Raw genomic sequence first — 22552 nt, 5'->3', positions numbered from 1 at the left:
TCACTCTTCTCTATGTAATTTGGTTCTGCCGTTGGAAATAAATAAATAAATAATGTGTGTGTGTTTTTTTTACACACACACACATACATGTGTGTGTGTGTGTGTGTGTGTGTGTGTGTGTGTGTGTGTGTGTGTGTGTGTGTGTGTGTGTGTGTGTGTGTGTGTGTGTGCATGTATTTTCTGTGTATGTAAGGTGTAAACACATTGTGTATAAATATTTTATCACAATGTTAAAATACATACTATGCGGACAGACCAAAAAGAGTGTGCTGTGAGCTATTTAACTGGATAACATACTCGTACAGTAACTTTTCCATTAAATTTCATTTCTTTTTGCTTAAAGATTGAGAAGAAGTCAAATTAATAATATTTCAAATTGAAATTTGAACAAAATCAAAATACTTCCAAACAGTTTCTTTATCTAGAGGTAGGGCTCAATGTGAGGGGAAATATCTTGAAGACAAGAAGTTGAGTCCTCGAGTAAAATCTGAGGGAAATAACCTCACTACTAAACACGAAAACGGCCCATATATTCTTGTTTTCCACAGACAAAACAATTAAAAAATCCAACGGAAATCCATTGAAAATGGACATATATTACCAAAATGTATTCGTTGTAATGTAAACTATCCTCACTGTAAAAATTATATCTCTGTATCTCAAATATTCTCATATTATCCTTAATGAATCTATCTGAAGACATTTCTATTGCCTAGCTAATGTTAACGAACAATTAACAGTGAATACAAAAAGGATATGTTTCTAGAGACAAGCGCTGCTAAACCAAGTAGAGCGGGGTTGTTGATCACTGCAAACTCAAAACTGTATTCCTGAATGGTCCATTTAGAGGATTCCTCTTTAGAATGTATTTTCGTTCTCCTTCAACCCAATAATGACTTCTTGTCGTTTGAACGAGCATTTATATTCCACCGAATCAACACAGTCTGTACCTCAGTCTGTGCCAAAATAATCATTATTGGCAATTTCGATTAATCGAACACAGACTGAGAAACCACTGATAATTCTGGAACTTCTCCAAGCGCAACGAAACAACTCCTTACGGCGTGCCTTTGTCAGTTCTTCCAGTGTAACTAAATCTTGAATACACGGTGAGGAGTACTTATAATCCTTCCAATTTGCACCGATGCATCGGCACTTACCTGTACTGGTTCTACGTATCTACTGCTTGTTTGTGTTGACTACTCCCATAGTGCATATAAGTAGTCATTACACCGATTGGTGACGAGGATGTGATAGTACGAACCGTATTACAATTATATGGTGCAATATAAGTGTTCAATTGCCAATTTTATTGCGTGAATAGTGCAAGTTCCGTGGCGCGGTAATTTATGCCTGTAATTGCTGAGTAGGAGGATATAGAGTTATTCAGTTACTAGTTTTAAAAATCAAACTATTTAAATTCTTTAAGGATTAAGCCTAATGGGTTGGAAGTAAATGTTCAGGAGGGAAATATAATCATGGAGATTGATACTACGGCAAGTGTGATTGTATGTAACAAAAATGTTTATAAAAGTAAACTAAATTCACTTAAATTGTTAGCAACTGATTTATCACTTTATTCATTATACTAATGAGTCCATTGTTATGATAAGCTGGTAGGTATCAGTAGCGTTGCAAAAACTAAACTTATATATTGCTGAAAATGTGCCGTCCTTTGATCCTCTCATGGGCCGTAATTGGCTAGAACCATTGGGAGTATACATCTCGTTTGAAACACCTAAATTTTGTTGGGATAAGTAAACATGTTGAAAATTAGGAATAATTTATGTTACTAGTATTATTAAGGATTTCCTAAAATGTTTAAATTGGGAGAGTATAAGGGTGATCCCATTAAGCTTAATCTTAAAAAATTACCAATCAAAATATTGTAGACTGAAGCCTTTCCCATTCAACTTGAAGCTGCGTTGCAACGTTTACCTGAAGCAGATGTTTTTTTTTCAGTTTGTTGTAGCGATTATGCAACTCTTAGCTGTTTAAAAAATGTGGATTTGTTAGGGTTGTGGGGATTACAGATTACTGAATAAACAGGTAAAGATGGAATGGGACTCTTTTTGATCAGAGGGAACAAGTGAAACAGTGTACCGCGCGCGTGTTATTGAATTATTTTCTCTATTCTTATAAAGTAATTTTACTGTCTACTTTGTGAGATCTGTTGGACAGCTTCTAGCTACCTGCTGAAGATATAAACTGTGTTTTCCCCTACCAAATGAGTTCATCGTTGTAATTTACATGTGGCATAACATATTTTGACAGAGTACATTGTGTTAGTGACATACATGCCATCTCCGCGCGGAAGTACTTTTTTCTGTTGTTTCCTTTCCTTCATTTTTTCTTTTAAACTTTTTTACGGAGAAGAGCTACAAACCGTAAATTTTAAATATGCAAATTCAAAGTTGTAAGTACTCTAGTAGTAACACACATGACTTGACGAATTCTACCGAAATAGAGTAACTAAAGAAACACTTTGCGGTTTCTGCAAAGATGTTGTTCCTGACGACTTAGCTATGTGCTGTGATGGTTTCTGCAAACAGTGGGTTCATGTTAAATGTAAGGGCATGGACAACTCAACATACGCTGTAATCAATGACATAGCTGACCATTTTAAGTGGTTCTGTAAAAGTTGTGATGTTAAATTCAACATTGTGTAGAGTAATAGTGATAAAGCTGATCAAACCTGTGATTGGCCAACAATTTTAAATATTGTGCTGTCTGGGCTTGAAGAACTCGGCAAAGCTAAAAGTCACGCTGTGTCAGCGAATGGACACGTTATTCAAGCACTACAGTAAGGTAAAATTAAAGTTAAATGTGCTTAATGAAACTCCCTCATATCTGTTATCAGCAAAACCGGTTCAGAATATACAAAAACCTGTAAAATCGATTGATGCAATCGATAACGGTCGAACCGATATTGGTGAACCGATTGTCGATGGTACAGCTTCTAGAAGTATGACCTGTGACGGGAAAACTCGGCCTGTAATCTCTTATGCCAAAGACAATCTAACCTATGCAACGATTGTAAACAGTAGAACTTAACGGAATAGATCCGAATTGAAATCAGATTCTTCGCGTTCAAATGGAGAAGAACAAGTAAGTGATAATAATTTTGAAGTTTTAATGTCAAAAAGAAATCGACGATCGGTGGCAAGACAACCAACATATTTGAACAGCAAGCATATATCTCGACCAAAGTCTGTCCTATGTACGAAGACTGAAGGCTATACTATGCTGAAAACTGCCATGAAGCGATCTTGGATTTTTATATCGAGACTGGATTTAATAACAAACTCTGACAATGAATCCCATATTTCCAGCTTGAACGTAAATAATTATGTTTGCGAAGAAGTTAAACCTAAGTACGACACTTACAAGTCGTTCAAGATAGGTGTTGGTGAGGGAGATTTCCAGACTCTTTTGGATCCTGCGTTTTGGGACGAGGGTGTTCTTGTGAATAAATACGTACCGCCACGAAGAAACAATAGTAAACATTTTTTGGCCTAAGGAGAGGCTGGTTTATTTCTCTCCCCCTAACCTCTCTGACAACCGCCATAGTTCATTTTGATTTGAATTTTTTTGAATATTCATGGGATGAGGAATAAAGCATTCCTACTGGACGATTTTTTTAAAGTGATGTGTCTCTCGTTTTATATTAATTACTTGTATATTGAGTATTTTATATTAAGTATATTTATTTAAGTTTTAAAGTTACTTTATGAACCACGTTAGTCTACAGAACCACAACGGATCTCATATATACTTTGTTATTTAATGATTGCCAGTTCTTAAAAATATTTTAATGTATGTTATTATTCATAGTTCTTTGACGAGGCATTTGACTGAAATTTGACTTTTTCACTGCATGTAACTGCCATATGACAATAAAAATTATTTGATTTGTTACCCATTGCTAAGAATTGAAGATTTGTTTACTGAATTATAAAAGTGAAAGATTTGGTAAAATAGATTAAAGTCAAGCTTAAGGTAGACCCGGAGTTACAAAAGTCATGTACTACGTCTACACATATGGGTTTGTTTTGTTATAAACGTTTGCCATATGGGATTAATAGTGGGCCTAATATTTTCAGAAAGTAATTGAAGATTACAGGAGTTACCAGGATTGATATGTTTTCTGGATGATATATTGATATTTGCTCCTGATAACGAAACACATGTTAAAAGACTAAGAGAAGTCTATAAACGTCCAACGGTTTTTTCCGTAAAAGAAGAAAATTATTACCTTTTTGCTAGAAAACTAGAATACTTGGGATTTTTTATTGATAAGGATGGTCTGGATGCTTGTAAATCTAAAATCAAAGCCAGTTGACACGCCAGTTCTTAAATATGTAACACAACTTAATTCCTTTGCGGGTTTAGTTCAGTATAATAACGAATTCTAACCAAATGTAAGCAGTGTTTTAAGTATGAATACATATGAAACGGTATAAAAATATCACCGAACTATTTACATACATTGACTTTTAATATAAAAGACATTTTTTATTCTTCCACAGTTTAAATTTATTTTAAAAGCGCTTTCGCCGGTTAAGGCATAATCAGTTATTAAAACTGTGGAAGAATAAAAAACTTCTTTTATATTAAAACCTGGTGACTTCCATCAAGCATGCAAGGCAGAAAAAGAAGTATATTGACTTGTGTTACCGGTACATTTTTCATAGGTGAGATTACAGACAGCCCAACACCACACAGCACTGATGTCTAGTGCTAAATTTTTATTACCTTAACACATTTCCTGGGTGAATCCTGCCGTTCTCACAGCTATAGACAAATATTCGCTATCTCATATACCTTTCCTAGAATTCTTCGGAGCAAACTAATCTTCAAATCATACACTTCTCATAGTCACAGTCATTGAATCGTTATGTGAGCTAAAATAGAACAATTCAGAGGTTAATTTCTCAAAAGAAATGTCCTTGTCATAAATTGGCAAAGGGTACTTTAGGAACTGCTAGGCTGTTAGTCTGTAAGCAATTTATGTATTATGAAAAGGGTTTATTACTTTTAATAATGTATTTATAATTCAATTACTTGTTTTGCAAAGTCTTTTTATTTAGTATTTTTATTAGTTTTGAAATTGTGTGCACAAAATTTTATATCTGAAGTTATGTGCTTTGTAGTAATGCAGCACAGCCATCCTCCAATTCGTTTTTTGTTAATAATAGGGATGGCTACCCCAAATAGGCTTGCCTAGAGGGTACGTCTACTATTTCACAGCTTTGTAGATACCTAGAAAAGTATTTATAATTAAGGTAAAACTGTATTAATTAATCAACCAAATTAACTTCTCTTTATGTCAATGTCTATTTTAGGTATTGTTTATTTTAAGAAATGTATATTATATCCTATTTGTATATCATATTCTATATGTATATCCTATGTGTGTAAATGTATAAACTGTTTATCAAAGTTGTGGAATAAAGATTTTTTGAAATTGAATTGAATTGAGTTAATTAAATTGTAGTTTTACCATCTCTTTGTTGTATATTGATGGGTGAGCTAAGCACCATAACTGTCAGAAATATTCACACGAGAGGGAGTTACCGAATTTATTCCAGACAAAGGTGGCATTGGCATTTGAAAGGTATTAGCATGCCCACATGGCATGGCCTTCCATACGTAGAAGATTTCATGAGATAATATATAACCCAAATTGAATCTAAAGTGAGGATTTTGGTTAACATGAAGTGGTTGGCTAATGACCCTCTTTGGTTAGACATAGCTGGTGTCTAAACGTAATAAAATGTTCGAAGAGTTTGAGCGTCCTTTAACGAACATATTATGTTCGATGTCGATAACACTCTTAAAATTGAACACCAATCTTCAAAAAACTTAGCCCTAATAAAGAACCCTGCGGGACCTAATAGCATAATTTTGCTTTGAAGATACTACATTTGCAACATGCACACACTGCTCTCAGTCATTGGTGTAGGACGAGAGCCATCTTATAGTCGAATAGATACAACTTCCGTATCGGCGTGCTGGGGCGTTCTGACGTTGGAGTGAGAGGGAGAACTGCCTGGTTGGCTACCTGACCAATAGGAGCGAGGAGCGTCTGACGCGGTTGCCATAGCAACAGGCACTGTTGCCACATCGGCAAAGGCATATTGGCAAAAGTAGTAGGCTTATTTTACTGCACGCTGGTACATCTGGAGGGTTTGTTCCTAATTGTTGCTTGTTATTTGCTTCAAAGCAAACCACAGACTACCATGAAGAAATGAACCATGACACTTTTTCAAAATGGTTCAGAGAATCACTTCTACCTAACCTTTCTGCTCCATCGGTTATTGTTATGGACAACGCCCCATACCACTCCAAGATTTTAGATAAGGCCCCAACGCAAGGTAACAAAAAAGCGGAAATTCAGGCATGGCTTCGCGAGCATAACATACAATTTGCAGAAGATTTTACAAAAGCCGAGTTGTTAGAAATATGTGAAATGAATAAACCACCGGTCCCCAAGTATATTATAGATGAGATGGCTAAAGCCCAAGGACATAAAATTGTCAGACTGCCACCTTACCATTGCCATTTCAATGCAATATGGATGGTTTGGGCACAAGTTAAGGGACACGTTGCTCGGAACAATAAAACATTTAACATGACTGAAGTTAGGAGGTTAACCGAAGAAGGACTTCAACAAGTTACAACCGTAGAATGGACGGATATCGTAAAGCACACAAAAAATCGTTTTTAGAAGCGTGGGTACAAGAAGGTCTCATTGAAACAGCAGTAGAGGAAATGATAATTCACGTGAATGGAGATGACAGTGACAGTGAAACTAGTGACTTTAGAGATTTTGCAGACGAATATAGAGTGCAAACTGACCAAGGAACACAGGAAATATACGTTAACAGAATGTATGCTGACGGTGTTTGAAGTATTTTGACAGCACCCGCAATAAATATATTCGTGCTGTGAATGCAATATTAGGTTTTCAGAGTACCCAAATTATTTGTCTTTCACGATGTTCGAATTATTTAGTAGTTGTAGATTATTATATAGTATAATGGTAACATATTAATATCGCACATATCTGTGTTAAATTAGAGAAATTTCGTTTCTGATTACTAGTGTAAACAATCAAAAGACAACACACACTGACGCGTTGTTTGTTGGTAAGTACGCTGGCGCGCACCGTCTGATGTTCTCTTCTCAGTGTTCGGTGAGAAAGTGACCGCTCACGGCAGTGCCCGCACCAACGCGGCAACACCGCGGCAACACCGCGGCATCAGACTCCCCACTGCTCGCTGCCCCTCCACACCCTTCCAATACGGAAGTTATATCTATTCGACTATAGTATCAAACTACGAACACCACATCTCTCCATCTGGCGCAGCAGTGTCTAATGATGCACTCAGTCAAAAGCTATGGAGAGGACGAGAAATACGCTTGGAACATGTCTCTTCTCTCTAATCCGCCGTAATCAGTTTATACTAATTTTGAGACTGCGTGAGACTGTACCTTTATTTTTCCTTAATCCAAATTGGGTTTTTTTTGAAATATGAAAATTATCAAAGTAGCTTTCTACCCACTCATAAATAATTTTCCAAAAACTATACTGAGAACGGGAGGTATTTAAACCGGGCGGTAATAACTCGATTCCTCAGGATCGTCTCTATTTAATTAAAATAACTTTCGCTGTTTTAATGAAAGCTGGAAAGCCTCCATTTTTAAATAAAAAATGAATTGAGGTAACTGTCAATATATGCTTGTAGCACTATTTGAACATCCATTCTGAAAACCATTAATATCGCAAGATATTTTGACATTTTGCCCTCAGTCTCTGTACAACAGTGGAAAAGTCCGTACCATTAACAGGAGGATGACCCATGGATGCAACGGCTTTGTTGTTAATGTTGATTAAGATAATATATCAAGTGTATGCAAGGCGGCATGCCTGTCAATGGGCTAACGACATGAAATAATTATCGAAATGGCTTTCAAATTTCAAGGAATCCTGAATAAATCTATCCTGTTTTAAAATTCAGATTTGTAGAAGGAGCCAGACGTCTACCTCGTTGTACTCCGTTTATTATTGCCCAAGCAGTTTTAGGCACATTTAACACATTTTAAACGAATCTTTCACATCATAAGTTTTGGCTGCATTTATAATCCCTTGCTAAATGTACGTTATATTTTCCATAAAATTTTTCGAATTCTTCGTTATTTTAGTGTTTCAATAGAGTGAAAAAAATGAAATTTTCTCTTTTGTGAAATAAAAATTTATTTCGTAAACATATGTTTTATTGATATTGTTTTGTTTCAGATAAGATTTAAATGGAAAGAGTGTATAAAGTTGTATAGTATATAGAGAGAGTAGTATATTTTTGATACAATTGTACTCATAAGAAATAAAATTATAAATCCTAATTCTGAATTTATTCATTCTTATAACACAAGAAATAAACAAATATATTAAGTACAGATAATAAAAAAGTAAAATTATTTGCGAAAAATATTGTTTGTAAAATGATTAATCATACATTAAAGAGATTTGGACTTTGACTAAACAGCAGTTATGTGTATTATTGACGATACAATTCTTCTTGGCGAATTATGAAATTATGTCTAATGCCTATCAATGTGAGAGAAAGGAGTGCTTAAAAGATCGCACGACTGGAAACACGCAGATTGCCTGTGGTGCTATAGCGCAGCTGCTCTAAAATTTTGTTTACAGCCTAGTTATTTTCAAGCGCGTTCGTCACACGTTTTTTTTTTTGCTCCACGAAAAGCCACAATTTGGCATAGTAAGATTTAAATATTTGTCGGTGTTATATGATTCTTCATTATGGAGTCTCTTCAGTAGCAAATTCATACTGTTGTATAAACTATTGATTGACATTTTCGCGGTAATTTACTTGTTAACACAAAAAAATCTCACGTGTACGATTGGCGCTCCCATTTCTCTACAGTCTTGAACAGACCAGAGATCGAGTATAATCAAAGGCTACCTTATACATTCGTACTTCGTAGTCCATCGACAAAGTCTAGGCCAGTTTCAAAATGGCTGGTTCGGCACGTTATGGAGATTATAGGTGATGAATAATTAGTTTTAATTCATTCTAATAGTGTTACCGTTGATTTTAATCACTTTGTTTTTGCAATCCGATATAAATTATTAGTTATTTTTAATCATTAACTCAATACTTGTAGTACTGTATTTATACCAACCTCCCTCAATTTCTGAGTCTTAGTTTACTTGAGTCTATTTTAGGGTAGGAAATTCGTATGCTATTATTGGTTCAAGCTTTATTTTTCACAAATTTAAGTCCATAATTCTTTTAAAGACCTGATCCTAAATAAAACAACTTGTCTAGTTTGAGATTGTTGCCGAGCACATGTTTCTGGCATGTTGTTTGTTCATGGTTGTGTAGTGATTATGATTGGGGTTGAAAAGCTTGATAGGCATTTCACTTCAGTTGATATGATTTCTGTTAAATGACAGGCCTATTCCTAAAATGATTTTATATTATATTCATTATGGAAAACAGTGTTAAATGTGAAACCATTTAGAAGTTTTTATCTCAAGAAAAAGGCCAATTTTATTTCCTTTGAGCAGTAAACCTATATAATTTATTCTTTAACTGTATATAGGTCTTCGTGTTTTATGGTCACAAGCTATACTGATGTTGATTGGAGCAGATAATTTTCTTCTTTATTTCACTTTGGTTTTGAACTAGATGACTAACAAAATGGAACCTATTTGGTTCTCAGAGCAGGAGGCCTATTATTTATTCTAACTGTGCACTGTCTCCTGTAATCTGTTTTGCGGTTATTATTAGATTTTGGAACACTACTGATAACAATCTAAAACCACCTTTCACAATAATCCTGACGGTTTTGACTGTCAACCTTTGAAGATTGGTGATTATAGCCTAGTCTACTTAAATTTTCAGATGTCCGATAAAAGCCTTGAATTTTCTAAAGTGTGCTTGAATAAACTTATGCTTATCACAATTTCAGTGTCATTTATACAAAATCTGGTAATTGTCACATTAACGGCCGGAGCGGCAAAATACGAGTTTCGTGTTATTAACTTGGAATCATCCTACAGAACAAAACAAAATAATGTTTGACGGGGTGGAAATGAGAAATAACGAAGTTCTAGAACATAAAAAATGGAACAACAGTTCAAGCGCGGAGCAATATTTCCATGTTCTACATCCACATCGGGCATCACGTGACCTTTTGTGACCATGATTCAATCTCGTGATGATGTCATCGGATGCGGCGCCATCTTTGCAAACGTAAATGGAAAATAATACTGAAATGAGCAGAATTTTGATCCAAATGAAAAATGTTTTTCTTATATTTCGAGCTAAAAATTAATTCGTTGTTATCGAGTTGAGACGAGTGCCTCCGGCCGAAGGTGCTGCCGAAGCACGCACTGATGTCAAGGAAAGAAAAACATCCCTCGAGATAGTACCTATCAGTAAAATATCAAATTCTAGAGGAGCTGATCAGAAATATAAATTGAATTGTAATGGAAAGGCAATTATGTACTGCTTAAAAAACTTAATACATCATGAATACCCCTAATATGAATACGTTTATAAATGGACATTAATAGAGAACACTTACCATTAGTGTGTTCCTCAGAATGTACAGAAACTAAATAATCTCGTTTCGGTCGAAATGTAACCTCTTAACATGCCCGACAAAACACTCAGACACACCAATTTACTACGATTGGTCGAACTAGGGTAATTCTAAGCAATATATGGGTCAACCTCGATTTTTCTCATATTACAATATAATGTTCCAATAGTCAATTAGAAAAGGAAATGACTAGAATTTCTTGCTGGAAAGCAGTTATAGGGAGCAGGCAACCGCCAGACGGTCATATATTGCTTAGAGTTACCTATTAGTGATCAGGGGCACTGACGTGATCTGGGCTTCAAATTTGGAACTACTCGAGTTAATTTTTTCTCTAAAAGAGCAAGCAGCGCGAAGCGCTGCGCAGCGGGCAGGCATCGTGCGTGATCCTTTTTTTTATTAAAGATTTCTGATAAATTGTTATTACATATTACAATATAATGTAGGTAATGTATGTAAAACAATTTTAAACACATAATTACATACTGGAAAGCAAAGTAAACCAATATAATCCGCCCAATACAAAATCTCCGTAAAAATCTGGTAAAGGAATCTGTGTCATTCCTTTGGCCTGAATCGATTCAGTATATACGAAGATCACGCACGATGCTTGCCCACTTCGCAGCGCTTCGCGCTGCTTGCTCTTTTAGAAAAAAAATTAACTCGAGTAGTTCCAAATTTGAAGCCCAGATCACGTCAGTGCCCCTGATCACTAATAGATAATTCTCGCGGTTGCCTGCTCCCTATAACTGCTTTCCAGCAAGAAATTCTAGTCATTTCCTTTTCTAATTGACTATTGGAACATTATATTGTAATATGAGTTGCCTGCTCCCTATAACTGCTTTCCGGCAAGAAATTCTAGTCATTTCCTTTTCTAATTGACTATTGGAACATTATATTGTAATATGAGAAAAATCGAGGTTGACCCATATATTGCTTAGAATTACCCGAACTAGTGGATGGTTGATCCATGATCGTCACGCACTCACTCGATCCAAACTACAGTACACGATATCTCTGACTTCTGCCCCAGAGCGCTCAGAAAACATATACGCTATCAGTTCCAGCCGCAGATAATATTTACGACACACCAGTTCACTACGGTTGGTCGAACTAGTGGATGGTTGATCCATGATTGTCACGCACTCACTCGATCCAAGCTACAGTACACATTATCTCTGACTTCTGCCCCAGAGCGCTCAGAAAACATATACGCTATCAGTCCCACCTGCAGATAATATTTACAAATATCCAGACATAGCACAAACATAACATTAAGAACTTAACTATTTATGTATATACCCTCTAAAATCATGTTATTTGTCATTTGCACTCCCTAAAACCATATATATTTTTTGTTCAGGAGGATGAGCAGAATATGTTGATAACGTCAAATTCGTGATTTGCCACCTCATAATTTCCCAAAATCTTATTATGGAGCCTAAACACTGTACCTTCAGATTTGGGTGTTCGCGAATATCAATATTGTAACGTTGTGCGCCCTTCAATATTTTAACGTATGGAAATAAGTATATTCTGTTGGTACTAGAGACCTACTTAATAAAAATAAAAAAAATGCAAATAAAAATACTTTTAAAACAGATCAACCTATAACTTAACTTAATATTACTAGTTCCTTTTAAAAGCAAATAATAAAGAAACAATTGATAAAGCTTTAAGCTTGAAGCCAATAAACTTTGTACATATTGAGAATTTAATCTAAATCTCAAGCCATTTAAAGAGCCAAAGGTCAAACACTGCTATTTAAATTCAAGTAAGTGGTGTACATGCTTATGCAAGCACCGAGTGGGAACGTAGAATGCAGCTGGCCTTTATGTGTGGTCTGGTGACCTGATGGGAGAACTGTTTGGGAGCTCCATCCGAGCTGAGTGATAGATAAGTTTTGGCCACGCTAGTGGTCTCCCAATTACAAAGGGTTAAAGCTTGCCAATATTTTTCTTGTTTGTTAGTTTTCTGTGTAGCCTTTCACTAGGAGTGTGTCAAGCTGTTTCAATCACAAATGTTTTAATGAGTTCGTAACGGATGCGGAACGGTTCTGGCTAACAAATTTGTTGCACCGGAACATAATTTTGCAATTTTTAACTTAGTGTTTCGTCAAGTTTTTGACTTTTAAATTTCTGTAGAGCATGGACTTGATTATTATTAAATATATTATGATATTTTATAATTTTTCCGGCTGAAAATGTACTAAATGGTTCTTGAATAACTATGTACTTGAAGCTTGCGTTTGCAAACATCTATGATGCATATTTATATGCACTGTCATTGTATATTTTCTAGTCAAGGTCATCGTAAATTCTTTCTGACTTTGGTTGGGTTTAACACTACAATTGAACATTGTGTGTTTGGGTGATTGGTCAACTGTACCCATCACCTCAGGTGTAGCAGAAATGGAGTTTACTGAAGTGGAGAAAACATTTTGCAGAAAGTCTGTGCATGGTATTTAAGAAGATTCACGTTAGCTCTCACCTCCACATACGTTACAGTGCAGTCAGGCTGCTGTTCACAAGGTATTTCAAAATAACGAGCTGTCAGATATTTGAACACCTTTCTGGGTCATCCTTGAGGTGGACATCAATGGTGAAGCTCAGTATGAGAACTCTGCTGTGTATGACACATTGGTGGATGAAAAATAAGAAGAGTGCTGAGCCATTCTAGTTGTTAATGAATCATCTTTATTTACAGCAACATAAGAAACGTATTGGCGTCAAAATTATTATACAATCAGTACAAACAATTAAGAATATGTGAGTACAAATTACAATGTTGAAATTATTTCTTTTTACTGATGTGTAGCGTCAAAGAATTCTTTCAATGAATAGAACGGTCTTGTCTAGAGCCAGTTGTGAAGTCCTGTTGTTAGTAGTTTCCCTCTGAGTGCTTTTAAAGATGTCGGCAGAGCATTGTATAACTTGCATCCAATGTAACTGGAACTGGATGTTGGTGGAAGTTTATGACTGGTATGTAAAGTTTTGGGGTAAACATATCTGTTACATGGCCCACACTGCTGATTTGATAATCACAATTCATTTAGAAACAATAAAATCCCACTTGCCTTTTCCACTTGGAAGAATTTATGTCGTAGTTGCTGATTTGTTAACTGTTTGGGGGATTATAACAATTTTCTCAAAAGATAATTTATATAGGCCTCTCATTTATGGTTAGAAACATATTTTCTTACTAAGATAATAGGGTATTTTTAGGTTTTCCCATGTTCAACTGTAAATTAGACTGCCATGCACAAAAAAAAAAAAAAAAGGTTAAGCGTGGATTATTTGTGAATTTTGGGCACCTGGGAAAAGTGGGAGGATTGTATGTGAATTTTTAAAATGTCTCTTGAATTTTTACCCATAGATTGTATTTTGACAAGAACAATTTGTTTCCTAACAGCCAGTCAGTAAAAAAGGGTGAGAAAGTAAAGCTAGGTAAGGTTATTGGTGTTTGTTTAGCGCCAATAACTTAAGTACTACAAATCAGATCAAGGCACTTTCTGTCTCCTTTTCACTTGAGAACACAATACAATCCATGCCAAACGTAGTGTTACCATCAGTCATTTCTTCAAGTGATGTGAATTGTATTGTTCAGTGACGTTTCTACTGTGGATCAGTCTTTACTCAGTTTAGTTGTGAGTGGGGTGGATCATTTGTGGCATGTGGGGGTGGTGTTGCCAACTGTCACTCTTTACGCTGCCTCGTTCATTACAAGGAATGATGTGTGTGTGTGTGTGTGTGTGTGTATTGTGACAGGCGATTTTCGTTGCTCAACCACTAATCTGATATTACTTCCTTTCCTGTCTTATAACTAAGCCCAATTTCTCGTCATATCACGATGAACCAATTATTTACTTGCTAAAAATGGTGTGAAATAGAACCCAAAGAGGGGTTATGTTTTCAAGGTTTGAACATTTAACTGTGGCCAATATTTAAGTTTATTGTGCACTTTAATAATACAATAACGTATATAAGAAGTACCATTGAATAATTTTCTTTTCACTTAACCCATTAGGTCATAAATAAATTACAATATTAGATGTTCCTATGGTATAATTGTATGTAAACTAAGTTAAAATACTGTAACTTTACTCTACAGTTTGTATTAAGGAAGTGCAATAAATATATGAAATGTTTTAATGCTACATATGTTGTACTTTTTAGGGGCTATGGTGGTGGTCAACAAAAACCAAAGAGGATGCCCACAGAGCCTCCATTCACAGCTTACATTGGTAATCTACCAAAAAAGATTGTCCAAGGTGATATCACCAGGATTTTAGAGAATCCTGAATTAGGCCCTGGTGTAAGTAATAACTTTAAATAAAATTCAAAGGTTATAGCTTGAAATTAATAAAAAATTCAATATTGATTTGAATATTCAAATATCAATATTCAAACTTGATTGAAATTAATATTCCCAATATTAAATTTTGAAGTATCAAGTATTATTTGAGTAGTCTTAAGTACTTTGAATTAAAATCTAACTTTTCAACGTTCTTTAACATAAAACAGTCTTGGCCAATGAACTATTAAGTCAGAACAGCAGTTGTTAGGTTATTGAATCAAATTCACTTCCTGTTTATTACTTGTATCTAAAGATATACAACTTGGAAAATGTTGCACCAACTTACTTCCTAGTTGGGTCCGGACTTGTTATTTTTCAATTTATTAAAATCCTAATAAATTTGAATAATTTGTTATTCAGATAGTTTGTATTTAGTTAGGATTTTGGTAGTGGGAGTTTACTATACTTCTTACCTGCCAAATAACTTAACCTAAAACTAATGTCTTTGTAACATGAAATTTAAACTTAGGATTTATAATTTTTTATGCTATAAACTTAATAATAATTTGAAAAATAAATTAGATTTCTCAATAAATTAGACTTCTTATGTTGCTGTTTTCATCAGATCTGTTATGTAATACTAAAACTTAATTTACTTTTCCAGCGCATCAATGTGAAAGGTGTAAGGCTTGTTAAGGACAGAGAAACCGATGTGTTTAAAGGATTTTGCTATGTAGAATTTGAAGATGTGGAGAGCTTGAAAAATGCACTAGAATTGAATGACACGATTGATCTTGATGGGTATTTAGTAAGAATTGATATTGCTGATGATAAACGTGATCGTGGTGGATTTGATCGTGGAAGAGGGAGAGGTGGTAAGTTGTCTGTAATAAATGTTATAGTATAGTTTTTTAATAAATGTTTATGAGTTGGTAATTAGATTTCCACCTCTTTAAAAATATGGGAAGGCTTTTCTCTCTTTTGGGAACTGGCAGAGGCAATGTGTTTGTTTATCATCAAATAAAGCCAGTGATAAGTATATAATAATCTTTTTCCAACATTGTTTTGTTGGCCTGTCACAAGTTGCATTATAAATACACTTCAATCTGTAAACAAATCTTCAATTTGTAGAAGTTCAAAAATATCTCTCTGAGTATAAAGGGGAACAGCCATCTGATAAAACAATCCTTTCAATTGTACAACTCAACTTGAAGAACATAAGGGGTTTTATGCACTTTATGTAGAGGGTCATATCAAGGAGTTTTTTCAGCAGCTGTTCCTGAGTTCAAGTGAAACAATGACCAAATCAGCTGAAATTTCCTTAACGGGCATAGTGTTATAATAAAATTTCATGTATTGGTTTGGATCTCCGGTCCAATAATCCACAATGTTGGTACGAAAGCTTATTCCCATATTTATAGTTATTGCTACCAGCTGTTTAATTTCAGGAACCCAATAATTAAAAAAATAATTAAACTTTTTTTATACCTGAAATTTGTTTTGAAATGCAATTAAAAATATTATCCTATGCAATCTTAAATGTATCAACCAAGTTAGACATAAATAATAAAGTGGCTAAGAGAGCAGATATCTGCTACCCTTATGCTATCACAATAGTCCTCCCCTCTCTCAAACCGATGACCAACATATAACTCCACTTTATTCACTACATTGAGAACACATCAACCAATAATCATAACTTTTTATTTTTGTGAGGCCTTTCGATAACAAGGCTATCTTCGTCACACAAATCACAAAAGTAAATTTGTTTTTAATAATAGTTAAACATATGTGATTTTAATATTTGTCCTGTGTGACGTAGTGTGAAATCAAAATAAATAACTACTGGAATTATACTGTATAAATGTTGAAAGTTATTTTTGTAATATTGAATTTTGTATTTGTTTATCTTCTTGATTTAATAAATCTTGTGTATTTGCTTGATTTATGTAATAGTATTCCCATGCATTTAAATATCTAGGTGTGTTAATGTGTTTTAAAAATTTTAGGTTTTCTTTTGATATAGTGTGTCCAGTATTAAATACAGTGGTGTGCGACGGCTGATTTTTCTTCTCTGTTGAATTTAATGTGGGAGCAATGTTCTTTATATTGTGTATGAATTTTTCTTGTTGTCTGTTCAATGTATTTTTTATTGCAGTCATCACATTTTATTTGATATTTGTCTGATTTATTGATAATTTCTTCATCATCTTTTGTATTTTGCAATTTATTCTTCAAGTTACTTGTTGTGTTATAAGTGCCGTTTTTGTTTGTATGTTTTTTTAATGGTTTTCGTACATCTTTTGATAAATTTGTCCATGTAGTGCTAATCCAATTTGTGTTAGGGTCTTTAATCGATAAAAGTGTTCTCTTTGACTTGTGTCATGTTTCTTTTAGCTTTTTGAGACATATATTCAACTAAATCCGTTTTATATCCATTAAAACAGCAACTTTTTTTACATACTGAAGTTCTTTTTTAAATCTTTCTTGTGAAAGAGGAATGTTTAATAATCTATAAATCAATGAATGGAAGGCTGCTCGTTTTTGTGCTGATGGGTGATTTGATTCATTTGTTATAAAACTATCAGTTCGGGTTGGTTTACCATATTTATATATCAAACTCTAATCGCTTTGAAATTGTGTTTTTGATTACTAATATATCTAAACCTTCAACTACTAGTCAAAAATGAACTGATTGAGGAGCCGCTTGAAATTGCTCAACACTTCAATCAACATTTTGTCTCAGTGGCGGAGAAAACTCTTACTGCTGCTGGCCAGATACAACAAAGGCCACAACTAAATGAGCTAGAAACTGGCTATATTCCTGACTTGACTTTTCTACCAGTATCAGTCATCGAAGTAACAAACACCATATCTTCTTTTAAATCCAAACCGTCCTCTGGAATTGATGAAGTGTCCTCCATACTACTAAAACACTGTAAGGAAGAAATTGCACCTCCACTTACATTCATCATAAACCTATCTTTCACCCAAGGAATTTTTCCCAAAGCATTAAAACTAGCAAAAGTCTTTCCTAAACTCAAAAAGAATCCGAGCACCTCAATCGATAACTACCGCCCCATATCCCTCCTATCAACAATATCCAAAGTAATTGAGAAAATTGTCCTTGTCAGACTCTTGAACCATCTGACAGTAAACAACATCATCACAAGCCAGCAACATGGATTCCTCAAAGGCAGATCAACAACTTCTGCCATAATAAATTTCACTGAGCTTGTGCTGAATGAAATGGAGGAAGGAACTGCCATCAGTGCATTTTTCCTGGATTTCAGTAGGGCGTTCGATTGCTTGGAGCATGATCTTATATTAGAAAAGATGAAGAACATGGGGATAAGAGGGATTTCTGGAAAGTGGATGTCAAGTTATCTTAAAGGCAGATCACAAACAGTAGAGATAGCATATACATTAAACAATACAATTTATAAAACTAGATCACCACCACTTTTAATTGACAGAGGTGTTCCCCAAGGCTCAGTTCTTGGACCAATGCTTTTTATTCTGTTAACTAATGACCTCCCAAAATATCTACAAGAGTTCTGCCAAGTCATGATGTATGCTGATGACACAGCCTTGCTGGTGGCCGAGAAACAAATACCAGAACTTGAAATATCTTCCTTTGTAGCCCTGGACATGGCAAAGCAATACTGTCACCAAAACAATCTTATATTAAATGACCGCAAAACCCAACAACTGAACTTAGGAAGAGCAAGTGCAGTAATACATGGCTTGCCAGATATTGAATTGAAAAATGAAGCTAACTACCTAGGAATCATCATTGACAACAATCTAACCTGGACTCCACATGTAGACCAACTCTGCAGAAAGCTCAGCAGTAGCCTATATGTATTAAAAAGAATAACAAAAATGAGCAATCTGGACACAGCAAAAACTGCGTATTTCTCACTCTTTGAAGCACATCTAAGATATGGATTAGTGGTATGGGGAAACTCTTCCATCGGGAATCTCCAACGGGTACTAATACTTCAAAAGAAAGCTGTGAGAACATTGGCAGGACTAGACCCAAAGGCTACTTGCCGGCAAGCTTTTCAAAATCTTAAAATCTTGACTGTGATATCTCTGTTTGTGACTGAAGTGATCTGCTATGCTGTCTCACAGAACATTACAAGGCTGGGAGAAATGCACCATTACAACACCCGGAACGCCATGAACTATGCTCTGCCAATTCATCGTCTTGCTCTGTACGAGAGGAAGCCAAGCTATGCAGGACCTAAACTCTTCAATATTCTTCCAGACCATCTGAAAATAAACAGTGGACAGAAATGCTTCAAGAAGAAACTCCAAGAATGGTTTCTACAGAGGACATTTTACTCCCTTGAAGAATTTATAAACTGGAGGAACCATTAATCATAGTGCTTAAAATGGTTTATCCACTGTTTTCTACATTGCTGACTAATATCCTAAATTATTACCTTTACCTACTTGACGCCAATTCTGTAACTCTATGTACATGAATAAAGAAACTGTCTATTGTCTATTGTCTAAAAAGGGAAGTAGTTGTTGGATTCAATTTCATGAGTAAATTTAATGCTGGAGTGAAATGAATTTAGTTGATTTATAAAGTTATCAAGGTTTTCATTTTTGTTGATCAACATATCGAATCCACATTCTAGGAAAGTATTGTAGAGATTCTTAAACTAAAATTTTAAAGTGAGTCATGAAAATATTACGAAGATTACATCAATAATTTTCAAAATTTATATAATATAACTCCAGTAATGATTTAATTTTATTTTACACACTACGCCACACAGGACAAATGAATATTAAAATCACATATGTCTAACTATTATTAAAAAAAATTTATTTTTGTGATATGTCTGATGAAGATAATATTCGTTATTTAGGTATACATGTCTTTGATGTATGCCAACAATTTCGGCCATTTTGAATGTTCAGTTAATTGTTGACAGTTGATTTTCTTTAATGTGTTGTGTGTGGTTCGTCTTCGATTTTTGCCTATTCAAAAAAATGGATCAAAGAATTTATAGTACATTTTGTGTTAAAAATTAAATTAAGTACGCGGACGCATTCCAAATGTTAACTGTGGCTTATGGAGAAGCTATCTTGGATCAAAGCAATGTTTATCAGTAGTACAAAACATTCTCAGAGGGCTGAGAAGATGTGAATGACGAACAGCGTGCTGGACACCCAAGCATGTCAAGAGCAGACAAAAACATTATTGAAGTGAAGAAAATAGAAGCTGCCGCACTAACCAAGACCGAAATAAGCGTGCCAAGTTCTGTCAAATGTAAAAGTTTTGCTTACAGTTGTTTTAGAATGCAGGGGCGTGGTGCATCATGAGTTGTTGCCACAGGGTAAAACTGTCGATAAGGAATATTATCTGCAAGTCTTGCGCAATTTGTGCAGAGCAATCCACCAGAAACACAAATTTGTGGAAGAACAAAAATTGGCTTTTGCCACGATAATGCCCCTGCTCACATATCATTACTTGTGTACAACTTTTTGCCCAAAACAAACACACTAACGATGCCGCAACCATCGTATTCCCCAAATCTGGCCCCCTGTGCCTTTTCTTGTTCCCGAAACTGAAGAGGCCATGAAAGGATGATGCTAGGCTATGGTTGACGAGATAATGGCATCAATGGAGGAGTTTAACAAGATAACAAAAATCGACTTTTGAAAGTGAAAAAATGAAAAATGAAATGAAATTAAAATTCCTTTATTTAAACAGGCAAAGTTAGGGCCTCATGGCCCTTTCTTACACTTAACCTGTAAAGTGCTGCGAGGATTGGAAGGAACGTTGGCACATAATATCTAATGGGGATTACTTTGAAGGGGACCCAATTGAGATTGATGAATAAATAAAAAATTTTTAGAAAAATACAAAAGTTACAATATTTTTAGAACAGACCTCTTAAGTCAATGGCCCTATACATTAAGTGATTATCACAAAGAATGTCATGGATTTACCTAAAATTCTGATATTGGTGTGGCGATTGGATAGTGTGGACGGGCTTTTACCGCAAGTAGGTATACGAGGTATGTTCAAAAAGTAACGGGAATTTTCATTAAAAAAAAAAATATTCATTTGTCTACATTAATGTTGTCACCTTCAAAATAGTTCTCATTAGATTTTATACACTTGTGCCAGTGCCTCTTCCAATCCTTGAAACATTTCTGAAACTCAATATTTGGGATAGCCTCTAGCTCTTTCAATGATCCACTTTTAATGTCATCCATGCTTGTAAAACGACCGCCGTTTAAGGTTCTCTTTAGTTTTGGAAATAAAAAAAGTCACACAGAGTCATGTTTGGAGAATATGGAGGCTGGGGCGTACAGTAGTGTTTTTTCCAAAAATTTACAAAGAAGCAATTAGGTGTGAGCAGGTGCAAAAGCCATGAACTCTTCTCACAAATTCGGATGTTTATCAGATTGCTTCACGTAAATGACGTTGAACTTGCAGGTAGTAGCATAATGCACTCACTATGCCATTAACATTTAAGAACACAGTTAGCATAAACTTCACATTTGACTACACTAGTCGAGCATTTTTCGGTCTTGGCGAACCAGAATGTCTCCACTGGGATGATTGAGCCTTAGTTTCGACATCATATTCGTAAACCCATGTTTTGTCACCTGTTATAATAAGTTTCAATAATTCTGCATTGTCGTTAACTTCATTTGGTGACTCCTGAGCAACTTCCATTCACTGCTGTTTTTGTTCAAAATTCAACAATTTTGGAACACATTTTGCTGCTACACGTTTCATGCCCGAAACATTTGAAAAATGTTAGTAATCTTCAATGATTTCACGGTCATCTTTGAAATGTCTATACCACTTGTAAACCCTTGTTTTACTCATAGCAGACTCACCATAGGCCTTTGTTAACATTTCTCTGACTTTTATACACTGTATTTTTTATACAACATTTTTAATCTATTTTTTAACAAACATAAATCGATGAGTTCACAAAGCATGTCTAATCGTAGCAGCTGCCACTGAAAAAGTAAACAATGAATCCAGCTGGACATTTTACAAAGGGGTGTTAGAAAAATAAGGTTCTCTATGCCGCCGAGACAGAATGCGATATATTGGAGAAATCTGGCAACACTGTCTTACGCATCAGCTGTCCCTCTCTCTATCCATACCACTCGTGCCTCGCTACGTCCAACAGTGCTGGCCTAGCTGCCTTCGAAGATGGAGCTCTCTATCGTTGTTACCGGCCAGATGCGAAATTCGTGCTGTGATATGTTTTTTAAATGCAAAACAGATTTCACCTATTGAAATTCATCGTCAGTTAATCAAAGTTTATGGGGAAAACTGCATATCTATTCAACACGTTCGGAAATGGTGTAGAGAATTCAGTGAAGGCCGCATGGAAATTCAGGATGAAAACCGAAGTGGATGGCCTTCAGTTTCAGATGGAGTTGTTGAAAAAGTTGAGACAATATTGCTTGAAGATCGGCCATCCCCCCTACAGCGCAGACCTAGCCCCAAGTGATTATCACTTATTCCCAAAATTATAGGAACACCTCGGTGGCCAACGCTTCAGTACCGATGATGAAGTCAAGGAAGAGGTTACTCTATTCCTCAAAGGATTGGCGGCAGAATTCTACAACA

At 35.2% G+C, this 22552-nt stretch overlaps 1 protein-coding gene across 1 annotated transcript in view; it reads left to right on the top strand.

Annotated features, from left to right (window-relative positions):
* Nucleotides 1-8938: 8938 nt before the first annotated feature.
* LOC124369151 (eukaryotic translation initiation factor 4H) overlaps nucleotides 8939-22552 on the top strand; it is a 31091-nt gene continuing 17477 nt past the window's right edge. Inside the window, exons 1-3 of the mRNA XM_046826931.1 lie at nucleotides 8939-9071; nucleotides 14808-14946; nucleotides 15593-15803. Of these exons, the coding sequence (XP_046682887.1) occupies nucleotides 9040-9071; nucleotides 14808-14946; nucleotides 15593-15803 (382 nt within the window). The 5' untranslated portion in view covers nucleotides 8939-9039. The remainder of the gene's footprint in view (nucleotides 9072-14807; nucleotides 14947-15592; nucleotides 15804-22552) is intronic.

This window comes from Homalodisca vitripennis, chromosome X (genome assembly GCF_021130785.1).
Source record: "Homalodisca vitripennis isolate AUS2020 chromosome X, UT_GWSS_2.1, whole genome shotgun sequence".
Classification (NCBI taxonomy): Eukaryota; Metazoa; Arthropoda; class Insecta; order Hemiptera; family Cicadellidae; genus Homalodisca; species Homalodisca vitripennis.
Note: the sequence above shows the minus strand (reverse complement) of the source record. Positions and strands in the feature narration are given on the sequence as shown.